Source organism: Hemitrygon akajei, chromosome 30 (assembly GCF_048418815.1).
Source record: "Hemitrygon akajei chromosome 30, sHemAka1.3, whole genome shotgun sequence".
In the NCBI taxonomy this organism is placed as follows: domain Eukaryota; kingdom Metazoa; phylum Chordata; class Chondrichthyes; order Myliobatiformes; family Dasyatidae; genus Hemitrygon; species Hemitrygon akajei.
In genome coordinates, this window is record NC_133153.1 from 35683016 (window position 1) to 35706454 (window position 23439).

The window sequence follows — 23439 nt, forward strand, 5'->3', positions numbered from 1 at the left end:
GGCTATCCAGATGCAATATAAGATGTTGTTCCTCCAGTCTGAGTTTGGCTTCATCATGGCAGAAGAGGAGGCCATGGACTTACATGTCAGAACAGGAATGGAAAGTAGAATTGAATTTGGTTGCTACCGGGAGATTCTGCTTTTTCTAATCTAAAAATGCTGTCTATAATCATGAGGGGGCATAGACAGCGCAAATGTATACAGTCTTTTTTCTGGGGTTGGGGAATTAGGACCGGAGGGCGTAGGTTTAAGGTGAAAAGCAAGTGATTTAACGAGGGCCTAAGGGGCAACCCTTTCACCTAGAGGATGTCCAGTTTATGGGACGATTTGCCACAGGAAGTGGCTGAGGGAGGTACAATAACAACATTTATGGGGAACTTGGACTGGTAAATGAGGTACACGAGGAAAGATTTAAAATAACAAAGGAAGATTACCTTTATTTGGCCTATGTACATCAAAACATAGAGTAAAAAGCATCGTTTGGTCAAATGAAATCAGCAAGGATTGTACTAGTCAGCACACACGTGTCATCATGCTTCCAACATCAACTTTGCATGCCTACAACTTACTAACCTTAACCACACAACTTTGAGATGTGGGAGGAAACTGCAGGACCCAAGGAAACCCATCCAGTCACACAGAGAGTGTACAAGCTCCTTACACACAGTGGCAAGAATTGATTCCCCTTTTTACAGATACCATGCTGTGTTAGTCATAGAGTGATAGGAAAGTACAACACAGAAGCAGGACGGTAGGCCTATCTAGTCCATGCCAAACCAATTAATCTGCCAACTCTCAACAACCTGCAAAGGGACCATAGCTTTCCATCCCCCTACCATCTATGTAACTTATCCAAACTTCTTTTAAATGTTGAGATCGAGCTTGCACGCACCACTTGTGCTGGTAGCTCGTTCCACTTTCATGACACTCCGAGTGAAGAAGCTTCCCCTCATGTTCACACTAAAATTTCACCTTTCCCCCTTTACCCATGACCTCTAATTGTAGTCCCACCCAACCCCAGTGGAAAATAACCTGCTTGTATTCACTCTTCCTATATACCCCTCATAATTTTGGATGCTTCCATCAAATCTCTCAATCTTCTACTCTCCAAGGAATAAAGTCCTATTCTTGTCAATTTTTCCTTATAACTCGGGTACTCCAGACCTGGCAATATCCTTGTAAATTTTCTCTGTACTCTTTCAACATTGTTTACATCTTTCCTGTAGATGGGTGACTAAAACTGCACACAATCCTCCAAATTAGGCCTCACTAACATCTTGTACAACTTCAACATAACATTCCAACTCCTGTACTAACTGCAATGTTGCTGTGCTTCCCTTAGATTTAGTAGAATATGGGCCAAATGCAGAAAGATTGGACTGGCTAAGATAGACATCTTGGCAGGCATAGATTCATTGGGTCAAGGGTTTTTTTTCCATATTGTATGGGTCAAATCCACTGGTTTTAATCCACCAACCCCAGGCCCAGCACTCCTCAGCTCCTGACCCCTTTAGTGTTGTGTGGGACATTGACCCTAAAAGCCTTTATAGATGTTTCCTATAGTGCGGGAGTTTAGCACCAGAGGGCACAGCCTCAGAATAGAAGGAAGTCCCTTTGGAACAGAGACAAGAAGGTATTTCTTTAGTCAGAGGGTGGCAAATCAGTAGAATTCATTGCCACATATGGCTGTGATGGCCAAGACACTGGGTATATTTAAAACAGAGGCTGATGGGTAAGAATGTCAAAGGTTATGGTGGGAAGGCAGGAGAATGGGTTTGAGAGGGATGATGAATCAGCCATGATGGAATTGCAGAGCAGACTCAATGGGCTGAATGGCCTAATTCTGCTCCTATGTCTTATGGTTTTTAATGTAACAAGGACAATTTAGGACACTTCATGTAAGTTGGCAAAGATTAACAGCAACCCAGATTCGGACTATTTTAACTGTAGAGCAAAATACTGCAGGTGCTATAAAGCTGAAATAAAAATGGAAAATACTGCAACCACTCCACAAATGCGGTGTGACCCAAATACTTCAGTTTCTACTAAAGGAGATATCATGGCTGGGGACAAAAGCCTTTGTCAAAGAGATAGATATTAAGGAGGGTCTTAAGATCAGAGACAGAGATACTTGGAAGGCTACTGACTGTTGTGACTGGGATCTGGGTGACTGAAGCCAGTGATATAGTGGTCTTTATTCATTAAAAGAATCAGGTATTCTACTGGAGACCATCTCAACAGAGTCTCCCAAACTCAAAGTACATCCCATTGTGTACCCTTAAGATCAAAGGTAACTATAGCTAAGTCTATACAATTTCAATAGTTACAACGACATTGTTGACTTCAATACCTTGGGTTGACAGTGCTTCCTCTGAATTACATATCTGCAGTGGGAGACATATCTGAATAGAACATAGAATAGTACAGCACAGTACAGGCCCTTTGGCCCACAATGGTGTGCTGACCCTTAAACCATGCCTCCCATATAACCGCCCACCTTAAATTCCTCCATATACCTGTCCAGTAGTACCTAAACTTCACTAGTGTATCTGCCTCCACCACTGACTCAGGCAGTGCATTCCACGCACCAACCACTCTCTGAGTAAAAAACCTTCCTCTAATATCACCCTTGAACTTCCCTCCCCTTACCTTAAAGCCATGTCCTCTTGTATTGAGCAGTGGTGCCCTGGGGAAGAGGCGCTGGCTGTCCACTCTATCTATTCCTCTTAATATCTTGTATACATCAAACACATTTGCTGGGACAAAGATTCACACAGATGGTCTAAAAGCTTCTGGGGACAGAAATCCCAGACACTCAAAGTTAATGGTGTCTGGAATGAATCTGAGTACTCAAATACTTCTATTTTACTTTATTGAGATACTGCGCAGTGCAGGCCTTTCTGGCTCTTCGAGCTGCACTGCCCAGCAACTTCTGATTTAACCCTGGCCTAATCACGGGGCTATTTATAACGACCAATCACATTTTGGACTGTGGGAGGAAACCAGAGCACCCAGAGGAAACACATGTGAAGAACGTAGAAACTCCTTATAGGCGGTGGTGGGAATTGAACCCGGATCACCGGTACTGTAAAGTGTTGAGCTAACCACTATGCTACCATGCCGCCCCTAATATCCCCACCATCAGCCTCAGGATCACCATCCACACCTGTGAGCACGTTTGATGTGCTAAGTGACAGCATCGGTCTGCTCTGCTGGCTCGAACTCTGTCACAGAGGTGCAAAGTAACAGAGACCGTGCTGTCTGCTTTGACGCAGGCCGATTAACACAATACAATGTCTACCATTTGGCTGATACAGATGAGAACGTCTCATGGTCACTTCACTTTGCAAGTGAGATCTCTTAGCATAGAGCACCCCCCCCCACCACAAACTCCACCGGCATTGGGTGGGAAGGCGCTGGAGTCTTGGGTCCACACTACCAAGTTCGGAAGTAATTGCTGCCCTGCTGCGTGGGGCTTCTGGACCCACTTCACTTGCCTCTGCACTGAATTATGTTCTTGACTGCGCAGTCGTTGAACCCCTGGGCGAGCACACTCGCCTCCGTGACTGTGAACTCACTTTCCGGGAGTCTGCAGTTCATGCTCTGTGCGTTACTTGTTTACTTTTTTACTGCTTGCACAATTTGCTCTTTTTTGCACTTTGGATGTTTGTTGGTCTTTGCTGTGTGGGATTTTTCATTAATTCTATGTCGTTTCGTTGTTTTGTGAGGGCTTGAAAGTAGACAAATCTCAAGGTTGTATATGGTGCACATAACTTGATAATAAATGTACTTTGAACATCAAAACATACAGTGAAATATGCCATTTATGCAAACTGGATGTTTCGATGTACATGTGACAAATAAAAATAATATCTTTTCTTCATTAATCTTTGTCATTACACAATAACTGCGCTGCCCTGGAACAGCTCAGGCAATTAATGAGGGCACAGCAGTCAATGGATAGGTGGTGCTAGAATCTAGCACCAGCTGCGCACACACTGGCCCTTTTCTCAGTGAAGAACCTCTTCAGGATAACCACCTGTGCAGTCATAACCAGGAGAATGCTGACGGTCTGGCTCACTGCCCAGTACAGGACTTGGGTGTTGATACTATCTGCATGCAGCCAGTCGATCAGTGCCTGTGCGCGTTGTAGTGACTGCAGGACAGCTATGCGACTCAGAGAATAATAGACTGCGGTACAGGAAGACTCCAGCTAAAGAGGGAAGAAGAAAGGATCACAATGAGTTCCAACCAATGGGCTATCAGATTCATGCTAGGCCAGGAGTTCCCAACCTTTTTTATGCCATGGACCCCAGGTTGAGAATCCTTGTTAGTTATGATCAGTCGTTGATCTTGTCAAGTCAAGTCACTTTTATTGTCATTTCAACCATAACTGCTGGTACAGTACATAGTAAAAATGAGACAACGTTTTTCAGGACCATGGTGTTAAATGACACAGTACAAAAACTAGACTGAACTACGTAAAAAAAAAAACAACACAGAGAAAGCTATACTAGACTACAGACCTACACAGGACTGCATAAAGTGCACAAAAACAGTGCAGGCATTACAATAAATAATAAACAGGACAATAGGGCAAGATGTCAGTCCAGGCTTCGGGTATTGAGAAGTCTGATAGCTTGGGGGAAGAAACTGTTACATAGTCTGGTTGTGAGAGCCCGAATGCTTTGGAGCCTTTTCCCAGATGGCAGGAGGGAGAAGAGATCGTATGAGGGGTGCATGGGGTCCTTCATAATGCTGTTTCCTTTGCAGATGCAGCGTGTAGTGTAAATGTCCATGATGGCGGGAAGAGAGACCCCGATGATCTTCTCAGCTAACCTCACTATCCGCTGCAGGGTCCGAAATGGTGCAATTTCCAAACCAGGCAGTGATGCAGCTGCTCAGGATGCTCTCAGTACAACCCCTGTAGAATGTGATGAGGATGGGGGGGGGGGGGGGGGGGTGGAAGATGGACTTTCCTCAGCCTTCGCAGAAAGTAGAGACGCTGCTGGGCTTTCTTTGCTATGGAGCTGGTGTTGAGGGACCAGGTGAGATTCTCCATCAGGTGAACACCAAGAAATTGGGTGCTTAAGTTGGGATTGGGTAGAACTAATTCTTCTTACAGTAGCATAGTGGTTAGCATAATGCTTTACTGCACTAGTGATTGTCATTGGAGTTCAATTCCTGATACTATCTGTAAGGAGATAGTATGTTCTCCCCTCAACTTTCCTTTGGATACTCTGGTTTCCTCCAACAGTTCAAAGATGTACAGGTCCTTGTTAGTAAGTTGTGGGCGTGTTATGTTGCCACCAGAAGCGTGGCAATGCTTGTGGGCTGTGGGACTCTTGGCATTGATACAAAACAATGCATTTCACTGTGTGTTTCAATGTTGCGATATACATGCGACAAATAAAACTAATCTTTATTTTCAGCCATTTTTAAAACTGCATTCAGTACTCCAACTGGGATTCCAGCAATTTCCTGTAAAGCTGCATCAAAACTTCATTCCTTCTTATCCTCCAGCCGCCTTGCAAATGAGCCCTAATCACACACACACACACACACACACACACACACACACACACACACACACACACACACACACACACACACACACACACACACACACACACACACACACACACACACACACACACACACACACACACACACACACACACACCAGTATCCGAACTGTGTGATTGTGTATGTGTGAGCGGTAGAAGCCGGAATGATATGGTGATATAGTGATATAACTTACTATACGGAGTAAGTTACACTCCGTATAACTTACCTTCTTGCTGGTAGAGCAGTGCCAGGGACAGGGGTGGAGCCTATAGAGGTGGGGTGTAGAGGTTATGCTGGAGGCTCGCACTGCGGAACCTAATCTCTCCTTGGCATTGCTGGGTCTGCAAAGAAAAGAGCTGCCACAGAGGCTGCTGAGGGAGCCTCCAGATGGCTATGGATTAAGAATTGTGACCTGTGGACCATGCTTCTGGGATACAAGCCGGAGCATGATCATCCCTGGCTGGGTCACGTGTGCAAGGGTGTTGAAAGATCTGAAACAACTGATGTCCCCAGTTACATCACTGACGATTCCCAGCACATCCTAGGACATATCTCAGCATCACCGTGTTTCATTTACCGTGTCCCTGCACATCCTTTTTTCACATACAACATTTTTTAGCCACAATGTTAAAAAAAATTTCCAGAAGACTAAAAGGAATTCTTGCACTAATGTACTGAATTTTTAACTCTCAGAATATCCCAAATCAGCACACAAACAAGAAAGTACTTCCTCGAAGTACAGATATGGCTGTAACGTAGAAAACATTGCAGAAGAGTTTGTATACTGGAAGCATCATAAAACATCTACACTTAGTGTCCACTTTATTAGGTACCTCCAGTTCATGGTCTTCTGCTGCTGTAGTGCATCCATTTCAAGGTTTGACAGGTCGTATGTTCAAAGATGTTGTTCTGCAAACCAATGTTGTAACATGTGGTGATGTGAGTTACTATCACCTTCAACTAGTCTGGCCATCCTCCTCTGATCTCTCTCGTTAACCAGATGTTTTTGCCCAGAGAATTGCCACTCACTGGATGTTTCTTTTTCATATTTCACACCATTCTCTGTAAACTCTAGAGACTTGTGCGTGAAAATCCCAGGAGACCTACAATTTCTGAGATATTCAAACCATCCCATCTGGCACCATTAATTATCCCACGTTTAAAGTCACTTAGATACAGTCTGACATTTGGTTTGAAAAACTACCGAACCTCTTGACCACGTCTGCATGCTTTTATGCATTGAGCTGCTGCCACATGGCTCGCTGATCAGATATTTGTATTAACAAAGTGTAAGGGTGAACCTAATAAAGTGGCCACTGAGTGTGAGATTTCAGCTGTAATAGAAACAGAAGATGTCAAAACACTCAGCTGGTCAGGCAGCATCTGTAACAGAAAAAAACAGTTAACATTTCAGGCAAGAATTTTTCATCAAATTTTTAAAAATCTTATAGCCATGTTAACCAAAGGATAAATAGCTCCCCTGTTCTTAGAAGTACTGCTGCAGGCTTTTTTAAATGTTCACTTAAGTAAATAAAATCAAACATTTCACAGGTGATTGAGGGGAAGTTTGACAGAGGTATACAAAATTATGAGGGGTCTCCATAGGGTAAATGCAAGCAGGGTTCTTCCACTGAGGTTAGGTGAGACTACAACTACAGGTCATGGGTTAAGGGTGAAAGGTGAAATGTTTAAGGGAAACATGAGGGGGAACTACTACACTCAGAAAGTGGTGAGGCTGTGGAATGAGCTGTCAGTGGAACTGGTGGACATATGGTTGGATTTCAACACTTATGAGAAATTTGGATAGTTACATGGATGGGAAGGATATAGAGGTCTAAGGTCTGGGTGCAGGCTGATGGGACTAGGAAGAATAATAGTCCAGCATGGACTAGATGGGGTGAGGGGCCTGTTTTTATGGTGTAATGTCCTATGACTTTAACACCTTATCCAGATGCTAGTATTATTGTTAGTCCAACCATCCCTCACTACTGCATTGGAGCACTACCCTGTACACCGGTTTTCCCATCTCTGGATTGGACTTGAACTCACAACTGGAGAGTCAGTATATCCACAACACCACATCCTGCAAACTTTCAAAGCCATCTGACTAGCCATCTACAGATCCTGTTGTAGGTGAAGTAAGCAGACGTTCACAAGCCTGGTCACCGTCAGCTAACCTGGGTAAGAGCGGTAGGTTTTCTGGAGTCACCAGAGACCACAGGAGGTCTCTTGCCTATCTGAAGGTGGAAATAAATCTTCTTGTGGGTGAAGCTGGAGAACTGGTTGCCAAAGCAGAACTTGTAGGTGCCTGACAGCTCTGCCTTTTCTTTGAAGTGCTCTTGGTGCATCCTGTGTTTTCTGTAGACCACTTGCCCTTTGGGGTCTTCAATGAAGTAATCTACATCGTAGTGTCCACCCGCAATCACCTGATGGGAATAAAAATTTAATCAACACATCTGACTGAGCGGTTGCTTCATCACATGGCATGGAGGGTCCAATGCCGAGGGTCACAGAGATTGCAGGAAAGGTTGTAGGCTCACACAGCTCCATCACAGGCACAAGCCTCCCAACCATCAAGGACATCTTCAAGAGGAGATGCCTCAAAGAGGCAACATCTATCACTAAGGACCCTCACCTTCCGAGACGTTCCCACTTCTTATTACCACTGGGGAAGAGGTGACCCACACTCAACAATTCAGGAACAGGTTCTTCCCCTCTGCCGTCAGATTTCTGAACAGTCCATGAACACTGTGGCACTATTCCTTCTGTTTGTAATATTTATTTATTGTCCCTTTCTGGTCTTTTAATGGGTTACTGGACCTCATTCACCAGACTAAACACTCACTCACTACAGATGCACAGGTACAGTGGTAGCAGTTTATACCAAGGGTTCACAACCTTTTTTATCCCATGGACCAATACCATTAAGCAAGGGGTCCATAGACACTAGGTTGGGAATCCCTGGTTTATACTATCTACAGGGCACACTGCACTAATTCACCATCTCCCTACACAACATACACACAAAATGTTGGCAGATCTCTGCAGATCAGGCAGCATCTACAGAAAGGAATAAAGAGTTGGTGGCCTCCAACCTGATGGCATGAACACCGATTTCTCCAGCTTATAGTCATGTCACCCCTCTCCCTTCTCCCCTTTTCCATTCCCCATTCTGGCTCCCTCTTACCCCTTTTCTTCTCACCTTCCCACCCCCTCCCCCTCCCCCCGGTGCTCCTCTGCCTTTCCTTTTTCCCATGGTCCACTCTCTTCTATCATATTCCTTCTTCTTCAGCCCTTTAACTTTTCCAGCAATCACTTCCCAGCATCTCACCTTCTTCCCCTATCACCTTCTAACTCGTCCTCCTTCCCTTCCTCCCACCTTCTCAACCTGACTCATTTCCCCTCAACCCAAAACGCTGACTCTTTATTCCTCTCCACAGAGGCTGCCTGACCTGTTGAGTTCCTCCAGCATGTTGTGTGTTTACTTTGGATTTCCAACATCTGCAGAATTTCTTGTGCTTATGATACTCTTCCAAACGCATCACCACTAACAGGTGGGAAGGACAAGGCCAGCAAAACAATCACCTTTACCTGAAAGTTCCCTCCAAGCCACACACCATACTGACTTGGAGATTGTGCATATTGCCATTCCTACACTGTTGCTGGGTCAAAATCCTGAAGCTTCCCCTCAATACCTGTATTTCAGGGACTTGTATCATTCAAGATGGCAGCTCTCCACCACCTTCCCCAGGATAATTATGGAGGGGCAATTAAATGCTGGCTGAGCCCATGAAGCCCACATCCTTTGAATGGATAAAGGGACATTGCACCCACTTTAAGAAATATTTGTGTTTATCAGCTCTAACACAGGTCAGCAACAGTAACAAAAACTGAATCCAAATTTTTAAAAAGTAGACTTCTATAGACAGAGGCCACTCAGTCTATTACATATAGAACATAGAATATGGCATAGGAACAGGCCCTAGGTGTGGGGGGGGAGTGTTAATGGTCATGCGTGAGAAAGAATAGGTTAGAAGGCAAATAAATTGGGGGAAATAGGACTGCTGGGAACAGCAGAGACTCGATGGACCAAACAGCCACCTTTTATGCCATAAGGAGTTATGGGAAGTTCCTGCTTTAATGAATTATTGGATTTTAAATTTATTGCCTATTAGTTGCTTTGGAAGGATTCAAACCCATGCACCCCTTGATTGGTCTGGACTTCATCTTGTTAGTTATCATTCTCTCTTCAGTGTTGAAGTGATATTCTTCTTAATATCACTGGACAACAAAGATTTTGCTTCTGGAATAGTTTTGGGTGCATGTTATGGATTTTGGGCTACTGATCATGAAAATCACCATGAAATTTCCCTATCATGCACCATTTTAAACACCTATATTTGTTACTTCAGCCCATAATTCAAGTCAGAATAACTGATACCCAGATTAAGGAAGGCATTTTTGTTGGTCCACGAATCAAACAGGTCATCAATGACAGGCAACTTGAAGAACTCCCAGTGGGACCAGAGAAAATTGCATCACAGGCATTCAAGAATGTTGCTGAAAATTTTCTTGGCCACTACAGCTTAACCAAACTACGTGCAGCTGGTTGACAACATGCTTCAAGCATACAAAACCAGGAAGTGCAACATGTCACTGAAGATTCATTTTCTGCATTCCTATGCAAACCTTGGTGTTGTCAGTGACAAACATGGTGAAAGGTTTCACCAGGACATTGCAGTCATGGAGAAATGGTATCAGGGCAACTGGAATCCATCATTGCTGGTTGATTATTGTTGGACACTTAAACGAGAAGCCTCAGACACTGAGTACAAATTAAAATTATTAACCAAACATTTTTAGCTTAGTTGAACTACTGCAAAGCATCAGCGCCATTTTGCAACTAAACGCATTATATTCAATGAAAAATTACTTTTTGTTTCTTCAAATTCCTATGTGATACAAGCAGCCTGAAATTATATCTGTGTTCAGCTTCAAGCAGTCTATCATAAACAAAGAAAAATTCTGTGGAAGCAACACTTTTGAAAAAAATTGGTTGTCCAGTGTTCACTTCCAATATTCAATTACTGTTTGGAAACCTCTATATAATCCCACTAGGGTCTTTTCATGCATGCAGTTTTTAAACTCTACCCAAAAGGATTCTACATCTTCCAATCCTATGCCACCCCTTTCTCAGGATTTGATTTCATTTTTTACGAAAGGAGCCATGTCACCCTTACTGTCTATCAGCCTGTCCTTTCGATACAATGCATATCCTTGGATACTAAACTCTCAACTACTGTATGTTCTTCCAGCCATACCTCAGAGACGCCCACAACATCATACCTGCTAATCTTTAACTGTGCTATAAGATCATCTGCTTTATTCCATAGACTGGGAGTATTCAAATATAACATCTTGAGTCCTGTATCCATCACCCTTTTCAATTTTGGCCCCCTTTTAGACTGAAGCTCAGCCCACTACTTGCAACTTTGCCTTGTCATCTGCCTGTTTTTCATGAGTTTCCCAACACACTGTCTCTGCTGGTAAACCAATAGCCCTTTCATTCGAGTTCCCAACCCCTGCCAAATTAGCTTAAACCTTTCCCAACAGCTCCAGTAAATATATGTATGCAAGGACATTGGTCCCCTAGGGTCCAGTTGTAACCTCTACCTTTTGTATAGGTAGAGATCCCTGGAAGAGATCCCAATGATCCAGAAATCTGAAGCCCTGCCCCCTGCACCATTTCCTCAGCCAATCATTCAACTGCTAAATCTTACTCTCACTGACATGCGACACAAGCAGCAATCCAGTGATTACTACCCTGGAGATCCTGCTTTTCAGCTTTCTACCCGGCTCCCTGAATTCTCTCTTTAGGATCTCATGTTTCCTACTTATGTCATTGGTGCCAATATATCCACAGGTTCACTTATTATCAAAGCATGTATGTGGTGAACTACATATACCTGTCTGGACACGCCCCTCTGCTGACTGCTCCTGTGGCTCCGCCCACAGACCCCAGTATAAAGGCGATTGGAGGCGCTGCTCCTCCCTCAGTCTCCAGGATGTTGTGTGGTGGTCTCTTGCTGCTAATCGTGGTCTCTTGCAGCTAATAAAAGCCTATCGTTCACCTCCCGTCTCCGAGAGCTATTGATGGTACATCAATGTATCCATATACAACTCTGAGAAATATCTTCAGACTGCTTACCCTCCCCCATTAGAATGTCATGGGCCTGATTTTGGAATGAAGTCCCAGGTTTGAAAACCTCTCCCTATACCTCCTCGGTAGGAGAGTAATCCTGGTTCCCCAAGCTCTCTGTGTAAATGATACCATCTGGTAACTCTCCAATACTTCGGCTTTCTTGCTAAGGAGTGCTGCCAAGTATTAGACAGACACCCACAGTAGATGCAAACCGGTACTTGTAATAAGTCAGCCCTTGTAATCTGACCCTTTATTTAGAAAGCCTGAGATCCTGTGTGCATTCTTAACTTGCCTAACAAGTTGCCTTTCTGCTTTCATAGATCTCTGTATTTGATTAAAAGGATCCTTGTTTCTTAAACCTAATTAAAACTGTATCTTTTAATTTATTACTTTGTTCATACCTTCTTTTAGCTCACAGCACAGTTGTAATGAATGGGTTGTTTGGAAGGCAGGCTGTTCACTGTGACAATAATAAACCTAATTGCCAATTTACCTCTTTCCAATTTTAAAGTAAAGTGCTAAATTTCAACTGTTTGTGTGCTTTGTCAACCTGTCTTTTGAAGTCTTCTACCATCCCCCATTTTAAGCCCATTTCCAAGTTTCATGTTCGCTTCAAACTTTGACATAACACACCTCCAGGTCACCAATATCCATCAGAAGGTTCTGTGTCCTAATGCCAGCTGCAGAGGCATGTCATTGTTAGTGTTCCCAGAATCTGATAAGCAACTATGAATAATAAGACCACAAGACACAGGAGCTGAATTAGGCCATTTGGCCCATCAAGTCTGCTCCACCATTCCACCATGGCTAATTTATTATTCCTCTCAATGATATTCTCCTGTCTTCTGCCCATAATCTTTGATTCCCTGTCTAATCAAGAACCTGTCAACCTCCATTTTAAGTATATGCAATGGCTTAGCGATCACAGATGTCCATGGCAATGAATTTCAGATTCACCACCCTCTGGTTAAAGAAATTCCTCCTCATCTCTCTTCTAAATGGATGTTCCTCTATTCTGAGGCTGTGTCCTCTGGCCCTAGACCCACCCACTACAGGAAATATCCTCTCCACATTCACTCTATCTAGGCCTTTCAATATTCCGCAGGTCTCGATGAGAAAACCCCCTCCCTTCTTTTGAACTCCCTCGAGTACAGGCCTAAAGCCATCAAATGCTCATCATATGTTAATCCTTTCGGTCCTTAGGACTCACACCACCAGGTTCAGGAACAGTCATTACCCTTCAACCATCAGAACCAAAGGGGATAACTTCACTCACCCGAACTCTGAACTTAATCCACGAGCTAGAAATCTACAGCTCATGTTCTCAATGTTATTTATTTGTATGTATTATTTGTTTCTTTTGAATTTGTACAGTATATCTTCTTTTGAACATGTTGTTTTTCATTGATTCCATTGTATTCATTTGTTCTCTGCGAATGGCTGCAGAAATGAATCTCAGGATACTATTTAGTGACATACAGTATACATACTTCAATAAATTTACTTTGAACATTGATTGTGAAGAAAAAAAGGTACTGTAAGTATTCAACAAATTAGGTGCATCTGAGGAGAAAGGAACAGAGTTAATATTTCCACTGGTAGTGACCTGCTAAAAATTTCCATCATTTTCTGTGTTTATTCATGAGCCTATTAAAGTTTCTCACGGCTAATCCTGCTGCTACTGCCTTTTCAATTTTAAGGACTCAAAATATATGAGACTTGTTTAAAAAAAAAACTAACAAAAGAACTCAATGAATTATGCAGCTTGTGAGGAGGGAAAGGCCTGTTGACATTTTAGATTCCAATAAAAACATCAACTATCCATTTCCCTCTACAGATGCCGCCTGAAGCAGCAGAAGTGACCCAAGTATCACAGGAACATAGCATTCGTCATCAGGAACCCCCTCCACCCAGGTCATGCTCTCTTCTCGCTGCAGCCATCAGGAAGAAGGTACAGGAGCCTCAGGACTCACAACACCAGGTTCAGGAACAGTTATTACCCCATCAGCCATCAGGCTCTTGAAACAAAGAGGTTAATTTCCCTCACCCCATTACTGAAATGCTCCCACAACCTATGGACTCACTTTCAAACACTCTACACCTCATGTTCTTGATAAGTATTGCTTATCATTACTTTCATTTTGCATTTGCAGTCTGTCTTTTCCACTCTAGCTGAACATCCAAGTTAGTACAGTCTTTCATTGATTCTATTATGGTTATTATTCCATTATGGATTTATTGAGTATGCCCACAAAAAATGGATCTCAGGGTTTTACATGTTGACATTTACTTTGATAAAAAATTTATTTTGAACTTTGAACATAGATTCCCTCAAGTTACTAACCTTAAACTGTATGTCTTTGGAATGGGGGTTAGAAATTAGAGTACCCATTGGAAACCTGCACAGTCCAGGGAGGACATACAAACTCCTCATAGACAGCAGCAGGATTTTAACCTGTCACAGCTGACTAGGTAACTTCTTCAGCGATAACTTCCCTCACACCGAGTAGTGGTGAACCCAGCTGCAGAGACAAGTAACACAAAATTCGAGGAAGAGGAATCCAGCAAGGCTTTATTGGATTCCTTAGCAGGCAAGGTACAGGCAAATGGTTCAAAAAAAAACTTACAAAGCTAAAATCCAAAAAAAAACCATTAACTAGAAATTCCTACGATCAAACGCAAGGCCTCACTTACAAATGATGATTCTAAGACTGAACAAAGAAACGGGTGGGGGGTGTGGGGAAGGAACTTATATAGGGCTACACAGAAGCACAGGTGTTAATAATGAACTAATAATTAGCCTTCTAGGCAGGTGAGCAGGAAAGATTGGCCTTGTCATCGCTGCCTACCTCCGCTGGCCAGATCGAGGTGTGACAGAACCCCAATCTTCCAATCACGGCCGCTGCAAAGCCTTACACACTAACTGCTCTGCCACTCTGCTGTGAAATCTGTTGTTTTCTGGCCGCAGTACAGTGCAGGCAGAGTAAATTAATATAAGGTGCAAAATAAAAATAAATAAAAAGTGTAAAAGAGGAAGAGGGAGACCACGTTTGTGTGATCGTCGGACCTTTCAGCAATAGGCTGGCAGAGTGGAAGAAGCTATTCCTAAAAGCATTGAGTGTGTATCTTCTGGCTCCTGTACCTGCTCCCCAATGGTTGTAACAAGAAGAGAGACATGTCCTGGATGGTGAGAGTCCTTAATGATGGACGCTGCCTTCTTTAGACACCACCTCTTAAACTCTGCTGCAGAGCACCGAATCCTGTAGGCAGTGGGAGCACATGTTAACTCGAGGCGGTGAGGTCACTCCTATAAATTCAATAAGGACCTAAATATCCAAGTTACTCAGTGCTGGACTGGTCAATCACAGGGGTGAAGTTTAGGGGTGGATGGGGGGTGGGGATCCTTACATGCTTGAAGGAGCCGATGTATGAGTAAAGGATTAGATTCCTAAAGAATCTGAATATAGAACTGAGCATACGTACTATAGTCTAATAAATTTCTCACTGTATCCCTTTATGCCCTGACCAATCAAGAATTTATCAACCTCCACCTTAAATATATGTAAAGACTTAACCTCCATAGCCACCTCTGGCAACAAATCCCGTAGATTCTCCACTCCCTGACTAATAAATTCCTCTTCATCTCCATTCTGAAAGGACACCCCTCTGTTCTGAGGCTGTGCCACCTTAGACTCCCCCACCATAGGAAATGTCCTGTCCACATCCACTCTATTGTCATTTCACCATTTGACAGGTTTCAATGAGGTTACCCCTCATTCTTCTGAAATCCGATGAACAAGAGTCCAGAGCCATCGAATGCTCTTCAATCCCGGAATCAGTTTTCATGAAGCTCCATTGAACCATCTCCAGTGTCACTGCATCCTTCCTTAGATAAGGGGCCCAAAATCGCTCACAACAAAATGATTGTGTTGGCCTAAAGATGGACATTTCATCTCTGTGATGTTATTCATGCCCTCTTCTCATTGCTACCACTCAAGAGGAGGTACAGGAGCCTGAAGAACCACATTCAACGTTTTAGGAACAGCTTCTTCCCCTTCACCATCAGATTGCTGAATGGACAATGAACCCATCAACACTAACTCAGTATGTTCCCCCTCTATTTTTGCACTACTTATATAATTTATACCTGTGGTGAACTACATATACCTGTCTGGACACGCCCCCTGATGACTGCTCCTGTGGCTCCTCCCACAGACCCCTGTATAAAGGCGATTGAGGTCTGAGCCCGGCCTCTCTGTCTCCAGGATGTAGTATGATGGTCAACCACTGCTTGTTCCTTCTTCCAGTCAATAAAAGCCGATATCTCGCCTTTACGTCTCAGAGAGAGTTATTAATGGTGCATCAATACCTCACTGTAATTTATAGCTTTTTATTGTCATGTATTGCACTGTACTGCTCTGCAAACCAACAGATTTCATGACATACACCAGTGATATTAAACCTGATTCTGATTCTGAAAGACTCTGAACTCGAAGTATTTTCACCTGTGTTCCATAAAAGGAAGGTGTACCAATATTGTTAACTCTCTCGTTTGATCTTCTAGACTACCAATAACGTAATAACTTCTGTGGAAGTTATTAATGTAATAACGTACATTTTGATATTTTTTACCTGAATTGCAATAGTTTCTCGATTAGTAATTTCTTCTTAATTAAACACATTCTGTTTATTGTGCAGAAAAAAATGATGACAAATCACTACAGGATTTGCAGATGGGATTTCCGTAAAGCTGTGAAGTTAGGTACTGTACTCAGGCACTCTGTGGGACGGATGTGTGACGCTGTTAAGTCAGTTATGAACTCTCCCATTACAAAAAGTTCCAGGCTGTCACTACAAAGCAGGGCAGACGTGCCGGTCAATATCTGCCAACGAACACCCATCTCTCATTCTCACTGCGCTGTCTGTGGGATCTCGTTATACACGAAAAGCGCTCGTTTCCTGCCCCACAGCAGCCCGACACTTCCAGCGAGGTAACCCGTTCGCTGTTGAAGTGTTTGTGAGACATATTGAGTTCGTGAACGGCGCAACATAAATGCCCACCTGCATCACTCCGAACTCGTGTGATGGAGGGTGTTGGCTCTAAACAAATAAACTAAAATAAACGTCGAATCTTTATTCCTGCGATACATGCTGAGTTCTTCCAGTGTGCATTACTCAGTATCTCCAGTATCTGCAGACTCTCTTGTGTTTCAGTGTAATCTATCTTTCCAGGAAACCCGAACACCTTACCTGGAACAAGAAATGATACTCCGTGTCCTTTTCGACCTCTTCGAAGAAACATTGGACATCTCGGTCGGCCAGCACGAACATGAACTTCGAGAAACCCGCGGAAGCCAAGGGCGGCAGCGGCAGGAGGAGAAAGATAAGCGTGATCATTGCCGAGGCGGGAGAAACTCCAGGTCACCTCGGGGCTCCCAGTCCACAGACCTGGGAATTGTTACACGTCCGGGCCGGCTCCGCCCTCCCCATCGCCTGCCCCAGCCTGACGTGGCACCGGAGGCTGAAGGCTTGTTGAAACCACCGGCATTTCTGCACGGCGCCATCAGGATTAAATCCCACGATCATCCTTGGACCCGATTTGCTGACTTGCTGAAACTTTTCCCTCTGACCCGGGAAATCCACAACTGCTCATAACCATTCGACCCGTTACATCTACACTTTCATGGGTTTGCCCTCTCAAAGTCTTATTCGTTCACCTATTTTAGGTGCCAAATATTTATTCATTACCTCTTTAAAATTCAGCTTCTAATGCGTAAAAGTAAGACAATTCATTTTTCAAAATGTAAAGGAATACAGAGGTGTCGTTCGTTATGTGCCGTGTCGTATGACGTGGGCGACCATGATCTTTCCCTGACCATGATTGTTCTTGGCAAATTTTTCTACAGAAGTGGTTTGCCATTGCCTTCGTCTGGACGGTGTCTTTACAAGACGGGTGACCCCAGCCATTATCAATACTCTTACAGAGATTGTCTGGCTGGCCTTTTTAACGAGAGAGGTCAGAGGAGAATGGCCAGACTGGTTCAAGCTGACAGGAAGGTGACTCAAATAACCACGTGTTACAACAGTGGTGTGCAGAAGAGCATTTCTGAATGCACAACACGTTGAACCCTGAAATGGATGGGTTACAGCAGCAGAAGACCATGAACGTACACTCAGTGGCCACTTTATTAGGTACTGCAAGTATTTAATAAAGTGACCACTGAGTGTAGAATGGTACAGCACTGAATCAGGCTATTCAGACCATGATGTCTGTGTTAAACATGATGCCAAATTAAACCAAAACTTACTGCCCGCACACGATCCATATCTCTTTATTCCATTTATATTCAGGCGTCTAACAGACTCTGAAATGCCACGATCGTACCTACCATCACCACTTCCCCAGGCATATACACTTGGTGCAGAAAAATACAACTTGCCCTACACATCTCATTTAAAGCAACACACAATCTGCTGGAGAAACTCGGGGGGTGGGGGTGGGAGGAGGCGGAGAGGCAAGCAGCATGTGTGTGTGGAAAGGAATTGAGCAATTGTCAACTTTTTAATTCCAGTTACAATAATCAAAGACATATAGGTGGGCACATGGATAGGAAGGGTCTGGAGGATATTGAGGGGGGGGGGGTGAAGTGCACAGGCTTGAAATAAGCTGCACTGAGTTGTAAGCTTAGTCAGCTCCATCATGGGTACTAGCCTCCGTAGTATCCAAGACATTTTCAAGGAGCGATGCCTCAAAAAGGCATCATCCACCATTAAGGACTCCCATCACCCTTGTTCTCACCGTTACTATCAGGAAGGAGATACAGAAGCCTGAAGGCACACACTCAACGATTCAGGAACAGCTTCTTCCCCTCTGTCATCCAATTTCCAAATGGGTATTGAACCCATGAACACTACCTCATTACTTTTATATTTCTATATTTGCATTACTTATTTAATTTAACTAATATATATATATATTTACTGTAATTTAAGCTTTTTTCTATTATCATGCATTGCATTGTACTGTTGCCACAAAGTCAACAAATTTCACAACATATGCCGAAGATATTCAACCTGGTTCTGATTATAAATTTATTATTGAAGTACGTATATGTCACCCTAAACTAACCTGAGGTTGATTTTCTTGAAGGCATTCACAGTAGAACAAAAAGTACAATAGAATTAATGAAAATCTTCACACCAGGACTGACAAACACCAATGTGCAAACAAAGACAAAATGTGCAATACAAAAAAAAATCAAACCTATCAATAACGTTGAGAACGTGTGTTGTCGAGTCCTTGAAAGTGATTCCATAGGTTGTGGAATCAGTTCAGAATTCAGGTGAGTGAAGTCACCCATGCAAGTTCAGGAGCCTGATGTTTGAAGGGCAATTACAGTTCCCGAACCCGGTGGTGACCTGCACTTCCTCTCTGAGATTTCCAGAGTTTGATGAAGGTCCTTGAACCAAAACATCAGCTCTCTTCCTCTATCCCAGGGGTTCTCAATGGACCCCTTGCTTACGGTCCTTGGCATGAAAAATGTCGGGATCCCCTGCTCCACCCATCCTCCCTGAGCTGGTCAGCATTTTCTGCTGTTAGTTAAAATATTGTACATTCACTTATGTAGAGGTGTTGGGTGGGTGGGAGGAGGGGACTGTGTATAATTAGAAGCTTCAAACCATTTGGGTCCCTTGCCTAATAGTCCTGTTCTGCACACATATGCCTCAGGGCTTGCGGAAGCTTTGTTTAGAGTGAGTTTCATTATTGCCCATTAGCTTAGAAGGAATGTACAAAACCACAGGAGATGGTTTAATACATAGTACGGATGGAATTGTAGACACCTGCTCTACATGTGAGCAGCATTTGTTTTAACATTACTACTGTTTATTCACCAATTTTAAAACAAAACACCCTCCATATTCAGTAATTTTATTTGCTCTTTGTCCTTGGAATAAATTTGTGTCTCTCTGAACTTGAATCTTTTTGCTCCTTCGTTGTGATGCACTCCAGACTGCAGCACTTTCTGAAGCTCTTCTGTACTGACGCCGATCAATAAACTCCTTTGTGAAATCCAGTGTCCTTGTCAAATGGAACAACAGATGCACAAACTAAAGGGGGTGTGGGGTGGATGATGGGAAGTGGGGAAACTGGAATTCTCTGCTCCTGTTTTATTGCTGACTTGCCCGTCTTTGTGAAATGTGGACTGACAGGACCAAAATGACCAGGAAGAAATATAAGCACAAGTGATTCTGCAGATACTAGAAATCTAGCAACGCACACAAAATGCTGGAGGAACTCAGCGGGTCAGGAGCAGCTATAGAGGGAAATAAACAGTCAACATTTCGGGCTGAGATATAGGGAAACCTAAAAATAAGAGAATGAATAAGACATTGAGATGGAGAGCCAATTTAGGGTCAATGGAGAGAAACCACTTCTTCAGACTGAGTGTCTAGGATGTGCGGATATTTTTAGTGCAAACCTCTTAAGTAGCGAATCTGGAAAATAATACCGAATGTAGGTATTTGCCACTGTCCTGGTGAAGGTGCTCCTGTAGTGCTGTTGGGGAGGAAGTTCCAGGATTTAAACTCAGCAACAATGAAAGATTGGCGATATATTTCCAAGTCAAAGGTTCAACGGTTTATTTATTATCAAAGTGCACAACTCTGAAATTCTTCTTCCTGCCGAAGTGTTTCGGCCCGAAACGTCAAACTGTACTTTTTTTCCATAGATGCTGCCTGGCCTGCTGAGTTCCTCCAGCATTTTGTGTGTCTGGCTTGGATTTCCAGCATCTGCAGATTTTCTCGTGTCTGAAATTCTTCTTCTCCAGACGGCCATGAAACCAAAAAAGGAAAAGAATGGCAGCACGATCATCAACCACAAATCCACTTCCATCCCACACCAAAAAAAGAACAGAAATGGAACAGGCACGTCGGCCCACAAATCCCTACCCTGGCACACAAGAAAATGAGCAAGTTCGGGCAAAAAACACAGTTTACAAAAAAAAACCCTCTCCTGCAGCCTACCTGTGCTCACCACCTCTTCCTCCCAGAATCTTCTCGAAGACTGCCGAGCGCTGGAACACCCAAATGATGTCCAAACTGCAAATCACAGGTTCCAGAATGAAAAACATTCAAGATGAAAAACAAATGTAAAAGATATAAAAGGAAGTGAAAGGTCTGGTTTCATAATCTATCCAGAAGATGTCGACCGAAGGAGTACTGTACGCAGGTGCCATCTTGACCGGAAGAGCAGAAATATGAATGGTCAGTGTGGAGTGTGACTTAAGGGGAACTTGACTTTGAGGGAAGTGTTCTCAACAGCACTGTTTTACACTGCTTTCTTTAAGGAGTTTGTCCATTCTTCTTGTGACTGCCTGGGTTTTCTCCAGGTGCTTTAGTTTCCTCCCAAATTCCAAAGACATATGGGTTACCGTTGGTGAGTTATGAGCATGCTTTAGTTTTGCACCATAAACATGGCGACTCACTCGGGCTTATCCTGGGACTGTGTTGGTTATTGATGCAGATGATGTATTTCACTGCATGTTTCAATGTACACGTGGTGAATAAAGCTATTCTTCCTTCCTTCCTTCCTACTTTTTCCTATAGTCTTTCAACAGTGGGATAGAAGCTGTCCTTGAACCTGGAGGTCGATACTTTCAGGCTTTTGAGTATTCTGCCCGGTGGGAGGTGGGGAGAAGGTGGTTAAGTTCTTTGATGATGCTGGCTGTGTTACAGAGGCAGCGAGAGGTGTGGACAGAGTCCATGGAGGGGAGGCTGGTTTCTATGATCTGCTGAACTGTGTCCATAACTCCCTGCAATTTCTTGGGGGAAAAAATTTCTTATACAGTCTCAGGCAAATTACTTTCCATACCAAGCCATGGTAGGATGTTTTCAAAGTTCAAAGTAAATTTACTATTGAAGTACATACTGTGTATGTCACCATATACAACCCTGAGATTAAGTTTCTGCTGTGCACACTCAATAAATCTTTTGAATAATAACCATAAGAAGATCAATGAAACACCACCCCACTTGAGTGTTCATCCAGAGTGCAGAAGACAACAAACTGTACAAATATAAAAATAAACTAAAATAATAATAAATAAATGATGAATACAAAACTACGAAGGGTATTGATAGGGTAAATGTAAACAGGGTTTTTCCACTGAGGTTGGGTGAGAAAAGAGTATGTCCTGTGGTCCATCAATATTAAAAACACAAATGATTGAGTTTTCAATTTTGATCAAAAGCTTTGATGAGCTTGTATTAAATTGATGAATCCCATAGATGGACTCAAGCCCCTTTCCCCACTGTCCTATCTTCCTTCCATGAATTTGTGTTTGAAAACCTTTCATATACCTGCAAGGTTGGGCTTCACTTACCTTCTTTCAAAGTTAAGAGACCCAATTGTCATTGTGGTTTTTCTCAGTAATTCAGACAGACAGACATACTTTATTGATCCCGAGGGAAATTGGGTTTCGTTACACTCGCACCAAGCAAGAATAGTGTAGAAATATAGCAATATAAAACCATAAATAATTAAATAATAATAGGTAAATTATGCCAAGTGGAAATAAGTCCAGGATCAGCCTATTGGCTCAGGGTGTCTGACACTCCGAGGGAGGAGCTGTAAAGTTTGATGGCCGCAGGCAGGAATGACTTCCTATGACGCTCAGTGTTGCATCTCGGTGGAATGAGTCTCTGGCTGAATGTACTCCTGTGCCTAACCAGTACATTATGGAGTGGATGGGAGTCATTGTCCAAGATGGCATGCAACTTGGACAGCATCCTCTTTTCAGACACCACCGTCAGAGAGTCCAGTTCCACCCCCGCAACATCACTGGCCTTACGAATGAGTCAAAAGTTCAAAAGAATGTTCAAAAGTTAAACATTAACTTCCCTGTTGCATCTCCATGATTTAAATGATTCTCTGGTGTCATGTTACAGAGTTATAGAGTTATACACCATGGAAACAGGGCCTTTGGCCCAACTTGCCCATGCTGGTCAAATTGCCTACCTGAACTTGACTGATTAGCTTGCATTCGGTCCACATGCTCTGCAGGAGGAGCTCCCAACCTGGGGTCCATGGATCCCTTAATGGTTTTGGTCTATGGCATAAAAAGAGTCGCTATCATGGGAGGGTGGACAAACTTGGGTTGTTTTCTCTGGAGCGACGGAGGTTGAGAGGAGATCTGATTAAGGTCTATAAGGTTTTGAGAGGCAAAGACAGAGTAGACAGAGGGTATCTGTTTCCCAGGTTAGAAATATCTAATACCAGAGGGCATGCACTGAAGGTGAGAGGGGGTAGGTTCAAAGAGGATGTGAGGGGTAACTTTTTTACTCAGAGAGTGCTGGATGCCTGGAATGTGCTGCTTGGTATGGTGGTGGAGACAAATATATTGGAGGCTTTTAAGAAACATTTAGATAGGCACATGAATATGAGGAAGAAGGATGAATATGAACATTATGTAGGTTGGAGGGGTTTGATAGATAGATAGATACTTTATTGATCCCAAAGGAAATTACAGTGTCCCAGTAGCATTACAAGTGCACAGATATACAAATATTAGAAGAGAAGTAAGAAAGAATTTTTAAAAAGTTACCTAAAAAGCAAGATGGACAAAATTTACAAGCCAAAGATTACAAGATTTACAAGGTCACACTGATAA

At 43.1% G+C, this 23439-nt stretch overlaps 1 protein-coding gene across 1 annotated transcript; it reads right to left on the reverse strand.

The window, feature by feature from the left end:
• Positions 1 to 3809: 3809 nt before the first annotated feature.
• LOC140718617 (transmembrane emp24 domain-containing protein 3-like) lies at positions 3810 to 17245 on the reverse strand. The gene is made up of 3 exons (XM_073032590.1): positions 17021 to 17245; positions 7746 to 7994; positions 3810 to 4213 (listed from the first exon to the last, which is right to left on the reverse strand). The coding sequence occupies exons 1-3, from the start codon at positions 17165 to 17167 to the stop codon at positions 3971 to 3973; spliced, it is 639 nt and encodes a 212-aa protein (XP_072888691.1). The 5' UTR covers positions 17168 to 17245; the 3' UTR covers positions 3810 to 3970.
• Between the last annotated feature and the right edge of the window lie 6194 nt (positions 17246 to 23439).

Coding starts and splice junctions, on each gene's coding strand:
- LOC140718617 (XM_073032590.1), bottom strand. CDS start 17,167: ATGATCACGCTTATCTTTCTCCTCCTGCCGCTGCCGCCCTTGGCTTCC. Junction 7,995..17,020: donor AGTATCATTTCTTGTTCCAG/GTAAGGTGTTCG, acceptor TATTCCCATCAG/GTGATTGCGGGTGGACACTA. Junction 4,214..7,745: donor AACCTACCGCTCTTACCCAG/GTTAGCTGACGG, acceptor TTCCCTCTTTAG/CTGGAGTCTTCCTGTACCGC.